Genomic DNA, 22,377 nt, shown 5'->3' with positions numbered 1-22,377 from the left:
TAACACACGGATGGCTTGTATCATGAATTATCATGAAATATTAAATTACTTTTAAACTCCGTGCTTCAGATATGGTCAAGAGTACTGCGACAACAATTAAACAGCCCATCAGACATAACTATCACACACTTGGTCAACAAAAATGCTTTCCACTGACTGCTGTCCTCATATTCTGACTACCCTGACACCATCCAGTCCAAAGTCTGTTTACCTACATCTAGGCAGCTCATTTGGACAGACTCTGTGTAGACTGAGGGATATCTAGGGGATGGCAAAACATACACAAAGTCCGAAAACATTTGTGTAGCTATGTGTAATTACACAGACAACGGCCTAATTTACTGACACTGAATGTTTACCGTACTGAGACGTGCATTATGGGGAGGTCATCGTGAATACACTTGAGGACAGACAGACACACAGAAAGACAGAGGTTAGACAAACCCGCTGTCTCTCATTGACTCTCTCCTCCCCCAGCACTTCCAGGAACTCCATCATTGTGTGTGCTAAAAAGAGTACAGTGCAATACCAGAATGAGAGAGACAAACAGACAGGACTCACTGTAAAAAGAACAAACTGTATGTTCTTCCCAGCGCTTTCAAAACTTAGTAAATCATTCACAGATCCTTTTCTGGTGACTTTTTGGTGTAATTCAAATGGTCGCAAAACAGATGAAGGCAAAATGAATGAGACAAAGAGACAGTGATGAAATGTCTGAAAATGTTCAAAACGTTCTTGCCATCAGAAATGAAACAGTATTGAATTGACGGTCGACTGCAGATTCCAGATCAAGTCTTAACTCTCCAAAACACATCAGAGCGGGTCTTTTTGGAAGATTTAAGGAATTTTACAGATTTTAAACAAGCTAAATTGTAACAGCAGCATCTGTGGCATGCTGTTGAATGCCACAGACAATAATCTGGATTTTCCCCCAAAGCCAGACATAAATAGCTAAGCATGGGACAACCAAAGACTTTCACTGCATGTACATTAGTGAAATGCAATTGATTTTGATTACAGCAAGCATTATTAAAGATGAATGTGTTTAAACCCCCCCAAAAAAATGTCCTTTAATTGTCCAGTTCATATCAGTACAAGGCTTTAGTTTAAATGAATAAGAGAAATAATAACTTGCTATTAAAGAAATCCAATCAGAATTCATGTGGTATTAACTTATCTAGAGGAACCCTCAACCAACCCCATTGCCAAAAAAACACAACATAACCCGAAATGAAATCATATACATAAGTTTAAAATAAATATATAAGGAATTTAAAGGGCCAGTGTTTTTGCCTCTTTGCCAAAGGAGATAATGTATTTAGGAAACACGCTCTGTAGAGCAGTTTGTCCATTTAGGGCTACTGTAGAACCAACATGGCGAATTCCATGGCGAAGGGGACCTGCGGTGTATATAGATCGGACTAGCTCATTTTAAGGTAATAAAACATTATTTATAATTTTTAAATGTAAGATCTTTATACACCTCTGAAAACATAGTTATGTATATTATATTGCATTTCTGTCAATAGATCCTTCAAAAAATTACATACTGGGCCTTTAAGTTATCTAGTTATCCAAGCCATATCAAGTTAAACACAATAATTATTGAGTTTCCTCATGTCTGCTGAAAAACAGTGACTGTTTCAGGTCATTCAGTCGCTCTGCGAATTTAAGAAATGAGAACAGACTGATCAAATACACAGATTTGCATAATGACGCAGACGGCACACACTGAAACTGTCAAATTCAGCCCCAAAACCACCAACCATCAAACACGTGCAGTCCTCGTTCACTCGCATCCAATTGCAGGAGAGGAACTAGAGTTTCCATGATGTCCGAGTTATGCCAAATGACATCATACGCAACACAGAGCCCTTTTCTCTCAATGTCGCTCATTTTGCCATGGAAAATTCACTAAAGATGGTGGGAATTGTGTGCTTTTTGCTAAACTGAGCACTTGGGAGAATTTAATCTTTTAAGCCAAACCAAAACTAAAAATGTTATTTTTAGTTGCAGGATATGAGGTCATCCGTACACTGGTTTCCTTTCCTCAATCCACCTCAGAATATTCAGAATATACAGTAATATACTCTAATGCATAACTGTGTATGTGGGGTAGTTGGTGTTTTAGTGACCAAGTTTAGAAAATCATGAAACAAACATTTCCGTAGTATTTATTGAAAAACTAAGGGCTCACAACTAGCCTTGAATATTTTCACACCTCAAGGCTGGATGAATTGTATAGACACGAAAGCAAGCAATTATATGTTTTGTTGTTTAATGAGTCACTACTGCCTGTAGCATGGCTGAGAAATTTAAATGCGATTTTTATACTTATAATCAGAAAACATTCAGTGAAGAGTCCAAAGGTTTGAAAACACATTGAAAATCTGGGCTGAATAAACAAATTAAACCAATGTTTAAGGATTGTGAATAATACAAAAAACTCGATTCTGTACTATTTCTGGGGACTAATTAAATAAGTGAAACTGACCATCTTACCTTCTTTCTACAAAAGAAACTTGTGGCCAGTTTGTATAATGCAAATACTAATGTCAGGTTAGGCAGCTTCATAGAGACTAGCAATAACAAGCTAGCTTTGAAAGCATAAAAGGGAGAAGATCCCGCCCTCGCCCTCCCTTCAGAAATCTTGACAAAGCCAAGCCTCTTTATGTCAATTAGCTCATGTTTCATTCACCGTTGAGATAAAATACAAAGCACGTAAAATACATAGCACATAAAATACAAATAAATGTAAAGAGCTTATTTGTGATTAATGATAGAATGTAATGTGGTCTTTGGAAAGTTGACAGGGAGATAGGACATCCTATCATTACATTTAGAACGAATACAATGATTGTGAAAGATGTGAAAAGACTTTTAACCAGTATAACAAAAGTTAGGGCCAATGGCCTTTGGGGCGGTGCCCAAGTATATAGCGTATACGCGCTTCTGGCAAACCTAGTTCGATTCCAGGCTCGAGGTCCTTTGTCGATCCTGTTCCCCTCTCTCCACCCAGGACTTTCCTGTCCTCTTGATATATACTGTTATATCCAATAAAAGCACAAAAATCCTTACTTTTAAAAATGTAAAAGAAAACACAACCTGCCCTTGAAAAAGGAAGACATGCCAAATACAAGAAAATTTGATAAAATCATTCCCTCTTAACGTTTTGCTATACACATCTGCCATCTGAACATTGTCTATACCCTTCTTTCACAGATAACATACTGTATATAAAGAAAACGTGACTCACTGGCTGTCACTGAGCCTGTGCAGTACCCTCATTAGCTCTGATGAGTAATGCGCTCCAAGGGTCTATATACTGAGGGTTCTCGCTAACATTCATCAGTATTTTCGTGCATGTCTTTGGCTGTGACCGGAGTGTCACTGCTCACTGAATGAGACTGTGAGGAAACACCAAAGCTCAAGGTTCTGTTTGTTCGCTGAATAAAGCCCCCAGCTTACACAAACCGCAGTGCTAACTAGGCCAAAGGTGATGGAGCCAAGTTTCACCCCCTCCAAAAAACAATACCTCGCAAGGTCTAAATTCCAGTGAGGTAACAGATAAAACCAAGACTGGAAATAACATCACTTATTATGTGTACACTTAAACAGATTGTTTTTTTGACATATACACCAAGCAGTCCAACATTTGGACAATGTCACGAATAAGCAACAATAAAATGTTGCTTATTATCTTATAACTTTTTTGGGGAAAAATAAAAACTAGAGATGCACAGATATATCAGCCAATAATCTGTATCTGTAGATAAATGCAATTTTGGGGCCGATAGTTTGAAATCTGCCATTGTTCAGGACAGACATATTATGTCAATCAAATAAGGGCATAAAATGCAATTAATTTTTGCTCTGTATATATAAAATGTTAAGAAACATCACCAGTTTAATATTCAATATTAATAGTCTGTATATGAATTAATAACATTCAAAAAGTTAAGAAATATTAATGTAATCTTTATAATCTTAACGGCATTGGCAAAAATCACTCAGAAAAATCAGCTAACGGTATCAGTGGAGAAATTTAGTACTGTGCATCTCTAATAAAAACAGAAACAAATAAGCCAGTTGTTTGAATTAGTGATGTCAAATCTCTTAATCATGATTAACCAATTCCAAAATAAGTGTTTATATAATATTTGTTTGTGGCATGCATATTTATATCTTTATATATAAATACACAAACATATACACATAAAAAATATTTATATTTAATAAATATGTGAATATACATTTATATTTATACATAATGTAAGTTATATTTAAATATATTTATATAAACATTTGTTATGTATCTCACATCTACAGTATCTCACAGAAGTGAGTGCACTCCTCACATTTTAGTAATATTTTATTATATCTTTCATGTGACAACAAAGAAGAAATGACACTTGTACAATGTAAAGTAATGAGTACAATTGTATAAAAGTGTAAATCTGCTGTCCCCTCAAAATAACTCAACACACACCCACAACAACAGTGAGTAGACCCCGAAGTGAGAATGTCCAAATTGGGCCCAGTGTCAATATTTTGTGTGGCCACCATATTTTTCCAACACTGCCTTAACCCTCTTGGGCATGGAGTTCACCAGAGCTTCACTGGTTGCCACTCAATCCTCTTCCACTACTCCATGATGACGTCACAGAGCTGGTGGATGTTAGAGACCTTGCACTCCTCCACCTTCCGTTTGAGGATGCCCCACAGATGCTCAAGTAGGGTTTAGGTCTTCACCTTTACCCTCAGCTTCTTAACTCATTCCCCGCCAGCCTTTTTAAAAAAAAGTTGCCAGCCTACGCCAGCATTTTTAAACATTTTCACCCAACTTTAATGGCTCACAGCAAATTTTCTGTAAAGAATATATGGACAAACAATATGTCAAATGAAAGAACAGAGTCTCAGCCTTTAAACAAAAGAAACCGTATTCTTCTATCTTCATTTGTTCATTTTTAGTCACTCCGTGGATGAGGGTAGGTTTCTTCAAAAATGCATCACTTTGATTAAACAGCTGAGATAATTAAAGTTTTTTGTCAAAGATTCCGCCCAGATTACACTCAGAACAATCATTAAAAACCGCTAAAACATATACGTTCTACGTAGGTTCTGGGATTCTGTACTTTTCCCCATAGGTGTGTAATAGCGCCACCTGCTGTACAACAGTACAAACTCTGATTGCCGTAATAACTCGTCTTTGGCTGGGAAGCGTTTTTAAGGCATTTAAAAAGAGTTAAGCAAGGCATTGGTCATCTTGGAGTTGTGTTTGAGGTCGTTATCATGTTGAAATAATGCCCTGCGGCCCAGTCTCCGAAGGGAGGGGATCATGCTCTGCTTCAGTATGTCACAGTACATGTTGGCATTCATGGTTCCCAATGAATTGTGGCTCCCCAGTGCCGGCAGCACTCATGCAGCCCCAGACCATGACCCTCCCACCACCATGCTTGGCTGTAGGCAAGACACACTCGTCTTTGTACTCCTCACCTGCCACACACCCTTGACACCATCTTAACCAAATACGTTTATCTTTGTCTCATCAGACCACAGGACATGTAATCCATGTCCTTAGTCTGCTTGTTGTCAGTGAACTGCTTGTCTGCTTGTTGTCAGTTGTTTGTGGGCTTTCTTGTGTATCATCTTTAGATGAGGCTACCTTCTGGGCAACAGCCATGCAGACCAGTTTGAGGCAGTGTGCGGCATATGGTCTGAGCACTGACAGGATGACCCCTCACCCCTTCAACCTCTGCAGCAATGCTGGCAGCACTCACACGTCTAATTCCCAAATACACCCTCTGGATATGACACTGAGCACGAACACGTCTTTTTTCTACCTGGCGAGGCCTGTTCTGAGTGGAACCTGTCCTGTTAAACCGCTGTATGGTCTTGGCCACCTTGCTGCAGCTCAGTTTCAGGTTCTTGGCAATCTTTTTATAGCCTAGGCCATCTTTATGTAGAGCAACAATTCATTTTTCCAGATCATCAGAGAGTTCTTTGCCATGAGGTGCCATGTTGAACACCAAATTTAACACACCTACTCGCCATTCACCCCTGAGACCTTGTAACACTAACGAATCAAATGACACCTGGGAGGGAAAATGGCTAATTGGGCCCAATTTGGACATTTTCACTCAGGGTTACTCACTTTTGTTGTCAGTGATGTAGACATTAATTGCTGTGTGTTGAGTTATTTTGAGGGGACAGCAAATTTACACTATTATACAAGCTTTTCACTCACTACTTTATATTGTAGCAAAGTTTCATTTCTTCACTGTTGTCACATGAAAAGATATAATAAAATATTTACAAAAATGTGAGGGGTGTACTCACTTCTGTGATATACTGTATGTGTACATTTATACATTTATATATACACTGTGTATTATATTTATATACATTAAACATACAGTATAAATATCCAAGCCACTCACATGTACTAGGCTATATCAACACAAACGTTTATTTTGGAAATGATAAATCGCGATTAATCGATTTGAGACTACTAAAGTACATTATATTGCAAAATACAGTATGAATGTGTAAATGTATCTAGATTGTATTGGTAAAATAAGTAAATTTGATAACTTTATATTAAAATCCTTAAAACTATTTACTTTTAATTGCAGACACATTTCACTACTCAGTTTGTGATGTTGTTGAAATCTCTTCTGGAACTCAAATGAAGACATTTGTGAGTTTCTGGGTTTTCTTTTTCTCTCCAGCTAATCTCATTGATGTGTAGGAGAAATAATTAAGGTATTACAGAGATCTCATTCCTGATTTTCTTTCCTACATGGAAATTGATATTGCTATATCATAAATGGATGTAGGAAGTGCTCAGGAAAATGATCAAAAACGATTTATTATCTAATTATATTTGCATTATTATTTATTATGGTCTTCCACTAAGTTCTGGAAATAACAAACTTTATTTAGCAACCTTAAAAAAAAACATCTGATGTAAATGCGTATGCATTGATCCTTAATTCATTAATTTGGTAGAAGACAAACTGTGTAGGTGTGTGTGACTTGCATGTTACAGTGCTAGCATCTGTTATTTTGAATATGAATATAACACCTCATGACACTTTGAAAGTAATGATTCTCTGCCACAAAATTTGTTTGGAGGGAATACTACAACTTTAGGCAAAGGAAAACAGAAACATTCAGTCATGAGAGTCCATTGTACTGTAAACCTATAAGTAACGTGAGCGCTCCCTCCCATTTAAAATGTGCAGAGTTCAAAAGCCAAAGCGGTCCTTTGTAAACCCCAAGGGTCCTAGCGCTGCGGCCTCCTGTCATCCTGGTACTGATGGATTGTGGACAGCAGTATAAACTCTGGTATTCCCCACTGGAATTCCATCATACATCACAGGCCAGAAAAAACAAACAGCCGACCCTGAGGTGGTTAAATCCACTCCAGTGTTATCAGAGGATATAAACATCCCAACCTCATTCTGGGACCTTAGGTTTAGCTGATGGGCTCAAAGCGGAAAGAGGCGGGCGAGATGATGGACAGAGTGAATTAGGAGACAAAAACAACAGGCCAAGGAAGTGGAAAGCCAAATAAAGAAGAGGAAATGATATTTGTTATCCTCATTGCTTCATTAGTTATGAGAACGAGAAACGTAGAAGTTATTGTGACGAAAAAGACAGATTTATGAATTGTGGAAATGCTGAAGTCTGGACACGCCGTGACCCCCATTTGAATAGACCGGGTCCGCAAATGGGCAATGGCTAAACTCGTTTTTGGGAACGCTTGAATGACTCCAATACACATTCAGACTTCTATAAAACTGTGAGTTTTCAGTTTAAAAGGCAGTAAAGTTCATAGAGGCCTTTTCACATCATTACCTTTCTTTAATATAACGGATCAATCATTTTATCAACTGAAGAGTCTGGAATCAGACAAAAATGTGAATAATTACCTACACTACCGGTCAAATGTTTAGGATCACTTGAAAAAAATGTTTCTCATAATCTTAAAAATCTATTAAATTGACGGTGTGTGTTTCAATGTTTGAAATCACTTTTGTACACAAAAATATAATTGTGCCAACACATTAATGTATTTTATTAGAAAACATAATTTTTGTTAAAGAAAAAATATTTTTGAAATGGAATATTTACACAAAGCGATATATAGAATGCATTCAATGAGAGTCCATCATAGATTGAAATTCCTTCAGTACTGTTTAAAAAGCTTCCCAGGTTGAAACCTCAAGAAGCTAGATTATAAAATGCGAAGTGTACGATTCTAGTCAAAGGGTAGCTACTTTAAAGATGCTAAACTATAACGGAGTTTATTATTTTGGATGCTTTTAATAACATCATAATTCCCACAGCTACATTTGTGTTATTTCATGGTTTTGATGGGTTTATTATTATATAAATATGAAAATATGAATAAAGAGTGATCCTAAACTTTTGACTGGTGGTGTATTAATAGGTATCTTGTACAGGTTGTCCTAGACCTGGACAAACGCTGCCAGAAAGTTGCATTTCACTACTTAAAGTGACTAAAAATGAAATTTCTGTCCTCATTTACTCACCCTCTTGTCATTTCAAACCTTTATTACTTTCTTTCTTCCACAGAAAGCAAAAGATGTTTTGAAGAAAGTTTTTAACCGAACAGCACTGGAATCCATTTACTTCTAATGAATGGAAACAAAATCGATGTAAGTGAATGGGGACCTGTTATCAACATTCTTCAAAATATCTTCTTTTGTGTTCTGCGGAAGAAAGAAAGTCGTACATGTTTGAAATGAGTAAATGATGACAGAATTAAAATTTTTGGTGAACTATCACTTTAATGCATCAAAGTGGGCCAATAAAGCCTGTCCAGCTTTGAAAATGAAACTAAAATAATTAATTTTGGGCTTGAGAATACAGTGTCGTGAGCTTAATTATCACAATATGTTCAAATTTAAACTTTCCACACACTTGGGACAAACAAAACACTGTAACAAAACTCTTTCGCTCATCTGAGGTCTGCTTCCTTATGCAACCAAAACTTGGATTCTGACCTCACGTTCTTAAATCACAGGACACAATCAAGGTTAGAAAGTCTGTTTCACAAAGGCACAGTCGATGTCGAGTGCCTGCCCTCTCCTCGACGGTACCTCTATTCGGTGCAGCTATTCTGGTTGTCACGAGGTTTTATCACAGCTCAATGCATTATTTATAAGGCAGAAGCCTGGCCCCTAGAGCAGGAGAAATGAATGGTTATGACAGTGTAAACCCCACAAGATGCCTGCCACTGTGCATTGCAGGTATTGGACAAATCCACGCTTCCCAATGTTGCTTCTGTTTTGGGGGAAAACAATATCATGCCGCCTTATGTCAAGGACATTTGATTATATTTTATGGCAAAAAAATATTTATTTCCCCATAAAAGATTTCAAAATAACAAAAAAGAATTCCAGGTGGAATATCTGTGTTTAGAGAATGACAGCGTGAAATGCTTTAAATGCTTTCCACGTGCAAGTATAGTCCTCGCTGATTCTGTATTAATATTTATTTGGCAGATATTTTTTCCTAGAGAAGCTTAAACCGTGCATGAAGGCCACATTTAATGTATCTTTTATTTCTCTTTAAAAATGCTGACGACGGCTATGGTGAACAGATGTTAAACATTCATTGGGGAAAATAAATGTGAATCGGTCTGAAAAAGGTTCTTACAAATGGCTTGCTAATATCTTTTAAAGCATTGACTTTTATTCTTTTCACTTAAATAAATCTCCATGCCAATCTTAAGGGGTTTGTCTTACCGAGAAACTGAATTAATTGGACTTTTGAAGTAACAGATTTCGTGTTTGATACTGAACCTCATCTTTAATTTCAGAACTACATTTAAAACGTTTTTCAAAGCTCTGTATGAGACTCAATGGAGTCGGATGCTGTTACATGTAGATCTTAGATGTTTTCTTCAGACAAATGTGTTTTCCTTCTATACAGTTGATGTTGATAATGATGGTGATGAAGATACTTTCCAAGGTTATTTCTGGGAAATATATCAGCCACAAGAATAGACACCATCTGCTGTCTTACAAAGAGATCAAAAACAGAGGGAGGAAGAAATCAAACAAAGAGAAAAAATTAAAGCAGTGAAAACACACTCACATGTGCATTGCTGAGATTATTAGGATACTGAAAGTAGAGCAAACAGATTTGATGTGTTATGATTTCTTCAGCGGTGACCACTTCTACTTTCTGGGGAGTTGAAAGCGTTCTAATTTTAAATGCGATGTTCACAAATAAGGGGAATTCAGTTCGTCTTTTTCAGGATTGCAGTCAAATTCAACTATGTTACACATGCCTATCAGATCTTTTCATTAACTTGTTGGTACCAAGCCTATCAACAGTATCACAAACCAGATCTGAAGGTCTGGTTTTCAGGATGTCTTTTTTTCAGGATGTCTGATCGACATGTGAAGCAACCAGACACAGTTAAATTAGGGGCAGGATTATAACACAATAATAGACCAATGTCGATTTAAATCATCAATCTGATTAGAATTTAAACAAGTTTGGATTAGTCAAAGACAAAACTAGTTTTAGCCTCATATGTCACGCCCACGGACCGTTGGCTAAACGTCTGATGCATAAATCACACTTTTCTGGAAACACTTCAACACGTTCAAAGTCGTCATCTGATTGGATGAATTTCACAGGATTTCCGGGAAACGTGCGTGTCACGTTCTTTAACGGTCCGCCTGGAAACAACACGAAGCTGTCTGATCCTGAGGGTCTGTCTAAGGGTAATGGCATAAACTGAAGTTAACTTTTGACACTTTTGTGAATGTACACCGGTTTGTTACTGCAGGGACATTCCACGCCTCTAAACATGACGCAGCACAAAACAAAACGTGATTGGATGGTTTAGATGTCAGTCAATTGGCCTCTTGGGTCTGGCAACGAGAGACTAAGACCAAACTAATGCAATGATGAAAAAATAATTGGAGTGCTCTTATTCCTGGTAGTTGCATAAAGCCAATCAGATTAGAGTTTGTTAAATCGAAAATATATTTTCCAGTTTCGAGTGCAGTCAGAGAACAAACTATAGCTGATCCGTATGGGGTTGAGACTACAGATAAGGGTTACTTGAGGTTCCCATGATCTGGATGTATTTGTTCTACTTCAGCCAGGCAAGCCATGGGCATTATTTAATAAACTAGCTCCCTTCTCAGGCCTGTTCCAGCTTTGCCACTGTGGGGGTGGATGACACTGGATGTGCAATTACCGCAGACAGGACAGGCTACACCCCGTCCAGCAAAACACAACATTGTGACACAGCACAGTGCAGTACAGCACAAAGGAATGCTGTGTAATGCATCAAAGCTCATTAATACAGAATGGACCGTGACACGCAGTAACCTCAGGAAACATCCTACACAACAATACAGTATAACAACATGACTGCCAAACTTTTCAGCCACAGTGATCCACTCTGATGAAGCAAATCGGAAATGATACATGCATCACTGCGAGAAAACCCAGACATCTGACTGATGAATGTGTTGTGATGTAACGTGTTGTTAAAGTGTTGGATGAGGAACTACACAGGGGAAAATCGAAGTTATACTTTCTCAAGCAAAAACCCCTGTCACATTGCTAGGGTGTTTCTACGTGAAAGGATGGAGAAGTTGGGGTTAAATCTATATTTGAGCAAATGCCATTATCTGTTTGCATGCACTGCTGGTAACAGAAACACCAAAGATATTTTTTTAGAATATTTTTTTATCTTATAAATAAACACAAACATTGGTTGATGTTGGTCAGATTTTCCCTATATGTTTATGGTGGACAAGAGAATTCACAATAACAATCTTACTGTAATATATATGACGTTTTAAATAATAACATTATTGCTTTATAGACCACTTTTATTTTATTTTGTATTTTTTTCTAAATTTACTATAATAAGTATATGATTAAGTAAAAATATACTTTCTTTTTTCATTCTGTGAATATTTTCCCCAAATTTCAAATAAAAATTGTTTTTATATGTATTTATTCGCAGAAAGTGAAAACTGGATAACAGGTGAAAATAACAGAAAAGATGCACTGTATTTTTTCAGAGCTAAATTACACCGAAGTTAACATACATGGATTAAGGAAAAAAAATGATGTGGCAATTTAGATTTGTATCATAATTTTCATGTGTCTTGTCATGCCGTCAGTCTTTCACAATGCTGTGTGTCACTCGTGAGGTTTGATTTTGTAGAATTAAAAAAAACACTGGACTGGAATGGACAATGCTGGAACAGTCTCCTAACTTCTTCCGTGTCTGTATAAATTAAAATGTAAAAATATTTGTTTAAAATTTTGATTCAGTTATACATTTTTTTGGGGTTGTATTTAATTCAAATGTGTAATGTTAAAAAACTAGACCAACGTTTGACCAGCATTATTAAGATCTTTCTAAGTGGTCTAAAGGTCAAAATCATGTTTCATTATATTGTTTTTTTAGTTTCTCTTTTTTTGGTCAATGACTCACACTCAAAATACAAATTGAGGTATACAGAGAGTTAGCTTCTATCTATTGTGGCTCTTATGGTAAAATGCTAAACTGGTGCATCATGACAACCACCTACTGCGGTAAATCAACGTACATCAACATAAATATCAACCAGATAATGAAACTGGATTATTTGCATTATTATACACTCTAAAAAATCCTGGATTATTTTTTCTACCCAAATGCTAGGTTGAGCAATTTGGGTTATTTTTGGGGGTTATTTTATCAGTCCTGGGTTGTTTTTGGTAGTTCTGTGTAACCCGAACTCTGGGTTATACTCTGGGTCATTTTCGTAGAGAGTTGAATTTATGCACGTGGTGCAGAAATAGCTCGTTCTACGGTAAGAAAATCTTAACGCTTCACTGTGTCAGCTCTTTATACACCTCGGAAGACTTAGTTGTGTAAATTTTATTGCATTTCTATCAATAGATCCTCCAAAAACTAACACAGCTTGGATGTTTTCGGAGACGTGGGCTTCAGTGAACCACCGGGTGCTCTGATATCTGTAACGTTAGCAGTTAAGCTAGTTTTGAAATTTTATTAATTTTGGGCATATATCTAACAGTCAATATTTGGTTTCCTAATTCTTTTTTTTGCAAATCGTTTTTGAGGGCAAAGTTTAGTTTCATAACTTTATATTTTTGATTGAACTTTGAACAGATGACTTTTGACTTATTTTTGCCCATATGTTGCCGGAATCATTTGAAGTTTATGACTTGTGTATAATGTACAAAATAAAATAGAAAAATAAAGCTAATACAATGTTGATCATTTGTTTATCATGTGTTTCATTAAATTTTAAAATATTATTTAAAAAGGAATATAAAAAAAACATTTGAAAATAATTTTATGAAATCAAAGGAACCCAGCATTTTTGTCAAAAAAAAAAACAATTCCTGGGTTAAAATAAATAATCTAATTTCTTGGGTTAGTTTAACCCCAAATGTGTTCTGTCCTATATTTACCCAGCAGCCGTGTGTTTTTTAGAGTATACGTGTAGTGTTAACACATGATTAATAATCACGGTTATTAATATCATGGTTATTGCCAATACAGGTATATAGAGAATGTTAAGCTGACGTCACGCCCTATGTTGCTTGTTGCAGTGGCGCCACCATCTTGGGAGGATAATACTCCACTGCTATTATTGTTTTGATATCTACTGTTACTTGTTTTGTTTTATATTTGGAGAAATCGAAAGTGGAAGAAGATGGTGGTCTAGTGGGTTAAACCACTGAACTGGTAAATCAAAGGTTGCTGGTGTGTCCTTGAGCAAGACACTTTACTCCATGTTGCTCCAGGGGGATTTTCCCTGTAATAAGTGTCCGGTAAGTCGCTTTGGATAAAAGCGTCTGCCAAATGACTAAATCTAAATCTAAATGTAAGAACCATGGGCTTTTCTGAACGACTCTGTGTAATGACAGTTTTTAACACAGCAAGACCGACCTACCATAGTTATATTTCCTAATCAAACAAGAAAAACAAAACACTGCATTGAACACACTAGCAGCCATCCTCCCAAGATGGCGCAAAATTTTACGCGGCAAGACGTCGATTAACATGCTCTAACACCTCTGAAACACATACGTATTTGAGACCTATGGGAACAAGGAAAGATCCTGTTAATTCAGGGTTAGCTGTCAATTAACAGATGCTATTTGTCTGACGTGACTAACATCATACTAAGCATGCTGTAATGTATGCGATACGTTTGTTCATAATGCCAGAAGTTTCTCTTTAAGAATTTCATTTCTTAAATGAGAAATCGGTATAAGCTCCCAGTAGTGTGGGCAGCAACACTAAGCATGTGGGAGAGCTTTTTTTAATACCAAGTAGAAATGTTTCCCCTGCAGCCAGGCATTAGGCAGACATGTGGACACACAACCTGTCACACTATCTTTATGCCTGCCTTCAATCTATGCAACCCACGCGTGCACACACACACAAAATTGTCACTTGTGACTCTCTGTCCTCTCAGTGTCAAACGCACACGCACACACACACACACACACACACACAATCCAATCAGCGTCATCAGTGGTCTTCTTTCCTGCAGATGGTTCAATGTGAAATCCAACAGGCTGAACTGGAACAAACACCAGACTGGTGACAGACAGGAAGCTATAAACACCTACACAATCTAACAATCACCTCATAAAAAAAGGTATGGTTATTAATAAATAAAATCTGATATTTACAGTATATGTCCTTTTTTTAAACGAAGATGGAAAAACTCAGTTTATAAAAATACCCGGTGTACTTGTGGACTAGGCCTTTGCTATACAACATTTTTTAAAGGCTTCTGTTGTTTCAGTCTTTTGTAAGCAGTGAATACTGATTTCGAGATTTTTTTAATCTCAGTTATAAATAAATCCGAGGCTCAACAATAAGGATTTTTACAGCACTTCCAGTCAGGACATCAGTTCAAAGTTTTAAAAGACAACCAAAATTTTCCAACCAAATAATGAATTTTTTTTTACATGGCAACATATTCTTCGGAAGGAAGATATATTCATACTTTTGTTTTTCTAGTTTAGGTTTTTACCAAAAATATCAGCCAGGTAGGTGGCTTTTTTATCCAGAGCAACCAACACAATATTAAAGGGATAAAATGATCTATACATGCCTTCCTGAGGTACGAACCCATGACCTTGGCTTTCTTAACTCCATAAGCAACCGTCAAGCTAACACAAAACCAAAAATATATGGTTGAAAAACAAACACATCTAACATATCGTGGCATGACAGGGGAAGAATAATTTCTTTAACTCTTATGCTTACCTCTGAAATCTGTTTTAAAACATTCAATTTGGTTTTCGATCATGAATATATCTACAACACAATTTTTCCAGAGCTTTATTAACAAGGAAAATATACGCTTAATCTGATTTTCCTGTCATTATTTGTCAATTCTGTATTAATGAACATGTAAAACACTGTTGAAAAAAGCTGGAAATTCTCACATAAAATGCCAAATGGAAGTCTATATGACACATAATAAATCACGCTGGGATCGACCTGTGTGTGTGTCACAAGACATTATTGCTCATTCCTGCTATTCAGTTTCACAACCTGATGAGTTGACAGACAGGAAATAAGCTCTCAGCGCTTACACCATTACTGCTAATGACTCTCAGTTTATTAAAACGTCAATGCTTAATATAGACGCAGGCAGAAACACTAAATCACCAAAAGTGAGCTGAAAAACACTGACCAAGACAACCGAAAGCAAGTGTCGTAACACCGACTCATAAGTCTAAGAATTATCGCTCTATATCTAGTGCAGCTTAATCAACTTCCCAAAATCATCTTCTGTTACTTAATCGCTAAATATGATTTGAGGAAGTGTGTGGGATACACTTTTGCCAACTTGCAAAGTTAAAGGTCATGTTCCTTTTATTGGGTTATTATATGATTGAAAATCCAAATGAAGAAGCAGTCGAAGGCTGTTTAGTCAGCAAACCTCCAACATTCCATTCTGCTGAGATTATGAGGAACTTCTGAGGATGAGAAAGGAACAGCTGAGCTTTCTGAGAGTGCATGTGTGTGTATGGTGCTCTTTTGAGGGAATATGTGAGATTTAACTTTGGCCCCATATGGTTTTGTCATCTCCTTCTTTGTTAAAGTGCAAAAGGCTCATTACAGTGAATATATTACGAAAGTGAAATCTTTATTAAACCGTTATATTTAGGATATTGTAGGACTGTAATAATAACTGTTATGGTTGCGCATTCCATTAGCACTGTTGTCAACATAAGTCAGCTTTAGCTTCTCACTTATTATGCTATTTATTTTCCTGGTAGATCTTCCCTTTTGGGGTTCTCTATTGTTCATGACACTGCATACTCTGTATTTTTATTCTCTTCATTACAACTAGCAGATTTTCCTCCAAAAATTTCCATTAGTAAGGCATGTAGACGTTTAACTTTTCTTTTTCTCAGATAGTTTTCCTTTTTCTTAATAGAGCTTCTCATTAGATGTTTTTTAGATATTTATTATAGTACATTACATTACTGTTATTCAATGATAATTTTATTTAAAGCAGAATCATCAGGCAATGTAACACTACCATAACATATGATTACAATTTAAACAGGGCTGCTTGATTAGGACAAAAATCTTATTTACGATTCTATTGGCTAATACTGAGATCAAGAATATTTAACTAGCTTACTCAGTGACTTTGGAAACAACATGTATAAACAAGAAACGAATGCATACGAATAAAATGTATAAAAATAAATACAAATATATAAATACAAATGAATGTAAAAATAGACCAAATAAATGAATTGTTTACATAACGGCTATAAAAAATTTGACGTGTCAGAACAACTCTTAACCGGACAAATTCTACTCCCGTTGCTACCGGAGCAGCCTCATAGCGGCTACAAGCACACTCTTTAAGTTCTGTGTTCGGGTCGGTATACATCCTCGCCCATCCCCTGCCTGCGGAAGAGTGCCAGCGACGTGGTTTCCAAACATCGTTTTTGCATGCCCGGGTTCCATCCGCGTATTTAAACAAATTCATGTGTATTGCAGTGCCCACGGGGAAGCTTATACAGCGACATTATTTACAACGCTGCTAAAATACATTTGCACTTATCAACCACATGGGGGAACCAGTGAGCAAAGGTTCTAAAGTGTTGCTTTAATGTTACTGTGTTATTAAAGTAATACAAATTTTCAGGAGTTATTTAACATAGGATCTTCATATGAGCTGGGATACAAGGACATTTTTGTCGAAATAAAAGACAAAAATGATCTTTCTTGTTGGATGAGGTCTGTCTTATTTCACAAACCATTAACCCACAAATGATTGACACGCCCAACGCTAAAGAAAAAATGCTTTTCTATTTTAGGACCCAGACACATTTTTAAATGATTCCGTAATATTCATCCCATATTTGAGGCCATGTATCAGTTTCTAAGAGTGAATGTGGCTGTTTCTCCCAGTTCAAGGGATAACAGACCACTCAAGCTGAACACGTCTATTAAAATTTAAGACTGCAGAAAGGTTTCTTCTCCCTTCACATTTAATCACACTTTCCACAACCTCCCACAGAAGACATTAAGAGGAAAGACTGCTGAAAATATAATGCACTGCATATCTATGCGACTGATGGATGGACCTGCGCATTAACAGGAGTGGAAGACTTTCCTTAACAAGTCTCTAATTAGATATAAGCTGGCAGTGAATACTGGACAGATGTGTGATGGTAAATCGTAGGGGCCACAGCGTCAGCTGACCACCTCAGAAGTATTTTGTATAATTGGGGCTGAGGCAGAAAATACTAAGTTCCTCTGGTTTGGAAGCAGACTGCTTACTATATCCACCAGTATTCAGCATTACAAGGGCAACAACAAGCAGATCTCTGTAATTGGTTCCCTGATGTCCTGCTGGGAGCTGCACGACAAACATGTATAAATGACCATCGCGCAGCACAAAATGAGCGCCGTCGAGCATCCACTGTGATGTCACAGAAAACGACTGTCTGGAGGGGAATCTAACAAAGACAAGCGCATTCGTTCTCGCTTTTAACTTATGTAGATAGCACACATTGTATCAATCAACACTATATCATAAATATTGAGAATTGTAGGAATACCTGTTAAAAAAAACTGATGTTTTTCACCAGACTTCCTTAGAAAAATGTAGCATGATCTTTAAAAAAAATGCAAACCCATATCATGTATGTAAAAAAGCAGTAAACAGTATTTTATAGTAAGCAGTAAATCAAAATGGACCCAATTTAATTTTCTTAATACAAATGATGTCTTATTGTGCATTATTCAACAGGACAAGAGTAAATATTACAATGTCCTTAAAATTCTTGTTTTGTGAATGTAAGCAGTCCGGCAAGTTGTAAAGCCGAATGTGAACGAATAACAAAGATATTGGCTTGGGAAAAAAGGAGTCGACTCCGAATCACGCGAATGAGTCATCTGACGAACTAATTTCAGTTCCGGGTCAGATTTGCAGCACTCCGTGTAATGCCCGCCTACGTTCTATTTGCGATACTGCAGGGGGTAGACCAATCACAGCAGACTAGACCATTTTACAAATCAGATCAGAGTAGGGTGACAGAAAGGAGGGGATTACAGATTTGAGAGTAAGTCAAGAAGTAAGGTAATGAAAACTGCCTATTATTAGAAAATGAAAGTGTGTTTACACCGTGTATGTACGTAAACATGTTGTTGGACATTTCATAAACCAAAGAATGACCTTAAAAATCTCAAAATATTTACTCTTTAAATATTCTATTTCATTTGAAAATGTAATATATTACCGAAGTTCCTTACAATACATAGGTCTGCTATTACAGTACAATGAGGTTTATGTAGAGCCACTAACCTGTTCGGGATGTTTACTGCCTCTGATTTCAGCCACAGTATTGAATGAGTCAACATCTGGCAGTGTCTGAGCCCCCATAGTCAAACGCACTACAATCCTCTGGCCTCTGTGGGCCATCCTGCCCATCATCTGAGCATCCTCGATGGTAATGCAGGCAGTGGGGATCTGAGCAACTCCAGGCTGGTACCACTGCCAGCCCGTGTGAGGGCTGAAAACAACAAAACAACTCTGAGTAAAAAACACAGCATACTGCAGTTATAAATACATATGCCACCTGTCTTCAAAAAAAGCAAATCTTATTGTTTCAGTATTGAATATATGTCAAGAAAACTGTCATGTGGTCTTTAAGACAACCCCCCAGACCACGGTCTGTTACAGAAATGATATTTCTGGAGAGCATTTTATTTGACAGAATGAAGAGTAGATAAATGATTAATATCTTTGGTCCATTTACCACAAGATGAAATGTGGTATTAAATATATTAATCGTGTAATGTGTTTTTGTGATTGTTACTCAGTCAATGTTTGCAGGTCTATTGGATCCACATTAAATATATGGAAAGCAGAAGTTTGTTAAAAATTTGTACACATTCTCTATTTAACAAAGCAACATAGACATCATATTTGTTTATAATTGTCTTATACCTCTGGTTAAACCAAATTTATTAAAAAAATGCTATTTTGTGCTATTATAATATAAGTGTATTTACAAATAGCAATCTATGATATGGGTGAAAACATGTTTCTGTTCAATAAATATTACATAAAATATTATTACACAAGTTAACAAAATGTCCCACAGACCCAAACACTGTTTTATTAAGTAAATTTTAGTCCATTCTATATGCTATTGGTTTATTTTGTCATTGTCATTTGAGTTCACATCTAAGACAAAAAGGTGCAGGGTCTTTTAAAACTAAAAGGGTCAGTTCACCCTCAAAATGAAAATTCTTGTCATCATTAACTCACCCTCTAGTTGTTCCGAACTGTATATATTTCATTGTTTTGATGAACACAGAGAAAGATATTTAGAAGAATGTTTGTAAGGGAAAAGTTCTGGGCCACAATAGGAAAAATTACTTTGTAAATGTCTCTGTTCTGTTGAACACAAAAAAAGATTCTTTGAAGAATACAGGAAAGAAAACTGTCAATGTCAATAGTCAATAGTGCCCCAGAACTGTTTGGTTATGAACATTCTTCCTTATATCTTTCTTTGTGTTCAGCAGAACAATTTAAACAGATCTAGAACAACTGGAGTGTGAGTAAATGATGACAGAATTTTTCTTTTTGGTGAACTATCCCAAAGTAAATCATGACATTTCAACCAGCGTTTCTAACCTGTTGATGGAGAGTGGAGTTACTGAACGAATGAGGGACGCCACGGCTCCAACTTTTGCTGCTTCTGAGGCCCCTGATGCCCTATAAGCTACAGTCTCCCCATAGCTTACAAATGGCTGATTATACACTACGATTTTCCCTTTAGCCTCGCTCGCCCTCTTCTTCAGCTCTTCAAAAGACTCCACCACCAATACTTCAGCCTCTATGCCTGTCGGAAGAACAGAAACCTGTGGTATATGCAGGTTTTTAAAGGTTCAGATGTATTACAAGACAGCCTGCACTTACTTACCTCCTGGTGGAGTTCCTACACTACTGCCCAGTCCCAGTATAGCTAGAGTGTGGTTTCTCGGTTGAAGCATTACAGCGCTCTCTTTCCCTCGCACCCAGTGAGGGATCTTCACCGGTTCTAGATGTACATTCACTAGGCCATCTTTTGTCAAAGCATTGTACATGTATTTGATGGCCAGGTCCAGGTTCTTTGAACCACTGACTCTGTTTCCTATAGTGTCAGTGAACAAGGCCAGTCTCTCGTAGGAGCGATTCTGGGCTTTGCCATATACTGCGAGATCTATTATTTGTTGAGCTATGTCAGAGTACTTTGAAATCTCTTTGAATACCCCTAAAATGGGTTCGCTGTTGTGACGGTGAGGACTGGACTGGCACTGTTGCAAACAGGTGAGAAGGAGAAGCAGTGCCTGGATAAAGTTGTGTCCTTTACTTTTATTTCCAGTCATCTGAAAAGCATGTGAGAAATAAATTTAAAGTCCTCTGCATTTATAGAGAAATAATTTCCCATTCATACATTCCTTAGAATTATTCTCTCAAAAAGTCTTTCCTCTGAAATGCAGTTCAACTAGTTATTAGTTACTTCCTGGATTGTTTTATAAAGTAGATTTTTCATCTAACTTGTGTCCTTTAGAGCAAAGATATTAGAGTCGATACGAAAACATCTGTTTAAGTAAACGTAATTTATTCAAAAATTCACATGTAATGTATCAATAATAATCCCATATTATCAATCCAAAACAAAACACCCAGTTTATTAAAACACCAAACTGCTTGATATTTGTAAAAATATATATAAAACGGAAGGAAAGATTTAACTTTCAGATGTCAGGAAAGGTTATGAAAGCTACTGCATGTATGATTAAAATAAGTGATATTTACCGGCATGTTTGACACGGAAAAAAAACTGTAATTTACGAACCTTGAAAACATCCGGCGCTCATGTGCCTACGGCACGCGCAAAGGGACATACGACCAAACGCTTTTATAATAGCATGAGAGGACTTTGACAATAATCGTTGAACATTGAACTTTGAACATTAAATGAAATGCAGGATCCAATTTTTTGCTATGTGTGACCTAAGTATTTGAAGTGTTATAAAGATTAAAATCTGTTTGCTATCTCAAATACGTTCATTAAGATTTAATTAGAAATTTAGTCTTTTAGATTTTTACATCCATGCCATTCATACTAATATATTTCTAAAAAATAACATCAAAACTAGTGTATTTACAAATTAAATTAAGTCATGACTAAATATTTCAGTAAAATTATTAAAAAATACATATTTAAAGAGGATACACCGTAAAAATTATTCTACACATTTCTACATCAAATGTGGTAAAAAAGTCAAATTACAGAAATAGATTATACAAGTTGGGTGTAAAATAATATCTCATTTTACTTCACAAAAACTGTTATTTACCGTATTTTTTGATACCCAGGCTGCCGGAATATTATTGTTTTTACAGACTTTTTTACAGCATACAACTGTATTCAATTTGTAATAATGTTAAATTCCAATGCATTTTTTTGCATTTTAAGACATTTCTGACTTAATCTTTCTTACAGAAACGTCTGAAATAGAATATGCATCTATATGTTTTGTATGTATATTCATGCATACATCGAGTTAGACTGTCTGTATGCTGGTGTCGTGACAACTACGTGTGAGATCCAGAAACAGTTTTATGTGGCATCTTGCGCGTTCAGTACACTTTCCTGTCACAGCTCTAACATCTAAGAACAAATCCCAGAGCAATCTTCTTCAAAGGTGTTACATTTCCACTATAGCTTGTGTTCGATGATCTGGAGAGTGAGTTGAGAGACAATTGCCATTCGTGTGGTGATTTATCATGCAGGCATGCA

At 36.6% G+C, this 22,377-nt stretch overlaps 1 protein-coding gene across 2 annotated transcripts in view; it reads right to left on the bottom strand.

Moving 5' to 3' along the window:
* The window catches only part of LOC130432929 (carboxypeptidase Q-like), a 38,834-nt gene extending 16,517 nt beyond the window's left edge, over window positions 1-22,317 (bottom strand). The window contains exons 1-4 of one of the 2 annotated variants that reach the window (XM_056762540.1): window positions 21,390-22,317; window positions 20,512-20,956; window positions 20,223-20,430; window positions 18,885-19,092 (exon numbers count right to left, since the gene is read on the bottom strand). In XM_056762540.1, coding sequence (XP_056618518.1) covers window positions 18,885-19,092; window positions 20,223-20,430; window positions 20,512-20,956; window positions 21,390-21,440 — 912 coding nt within the window. In that variant the 5' untranslated portion in view covers window positions 21,441-22,317. The remainder of the gene's footprint in view (window positions 1-18,884; window positions 19,093-20,222; window positions 20,431-20,511; window positions 20,957-21,389) is intronic. The other variant, XM_056762541.1, reaches the window with a different exon arrangement.
* Window positions 22,318-22,377: the final 60 nt, after the last annotated feature.

This window comes from Triplophysa dalaica, chromosome 12, assembly GCF_015846415.1.
Source record: "Triplophysa dalaica isolate WHDGS20190420 chromosome 12, ASM1584641v1, whole genome shotgun sequence".
Classification (NCBI taxonomy): domain Eukaryota; kingdom Metazoa; phylum Chordata; class Actinopteri; order Cypriniformes; family Nemacheilidae; genus Triplophysa; species Triplophysa dalaica.
The sequence above is the reverse complement of the archived record's forward strand: the minus strand, read 5'-3'. Positions and strand labels throughout refer to the sequence as shown.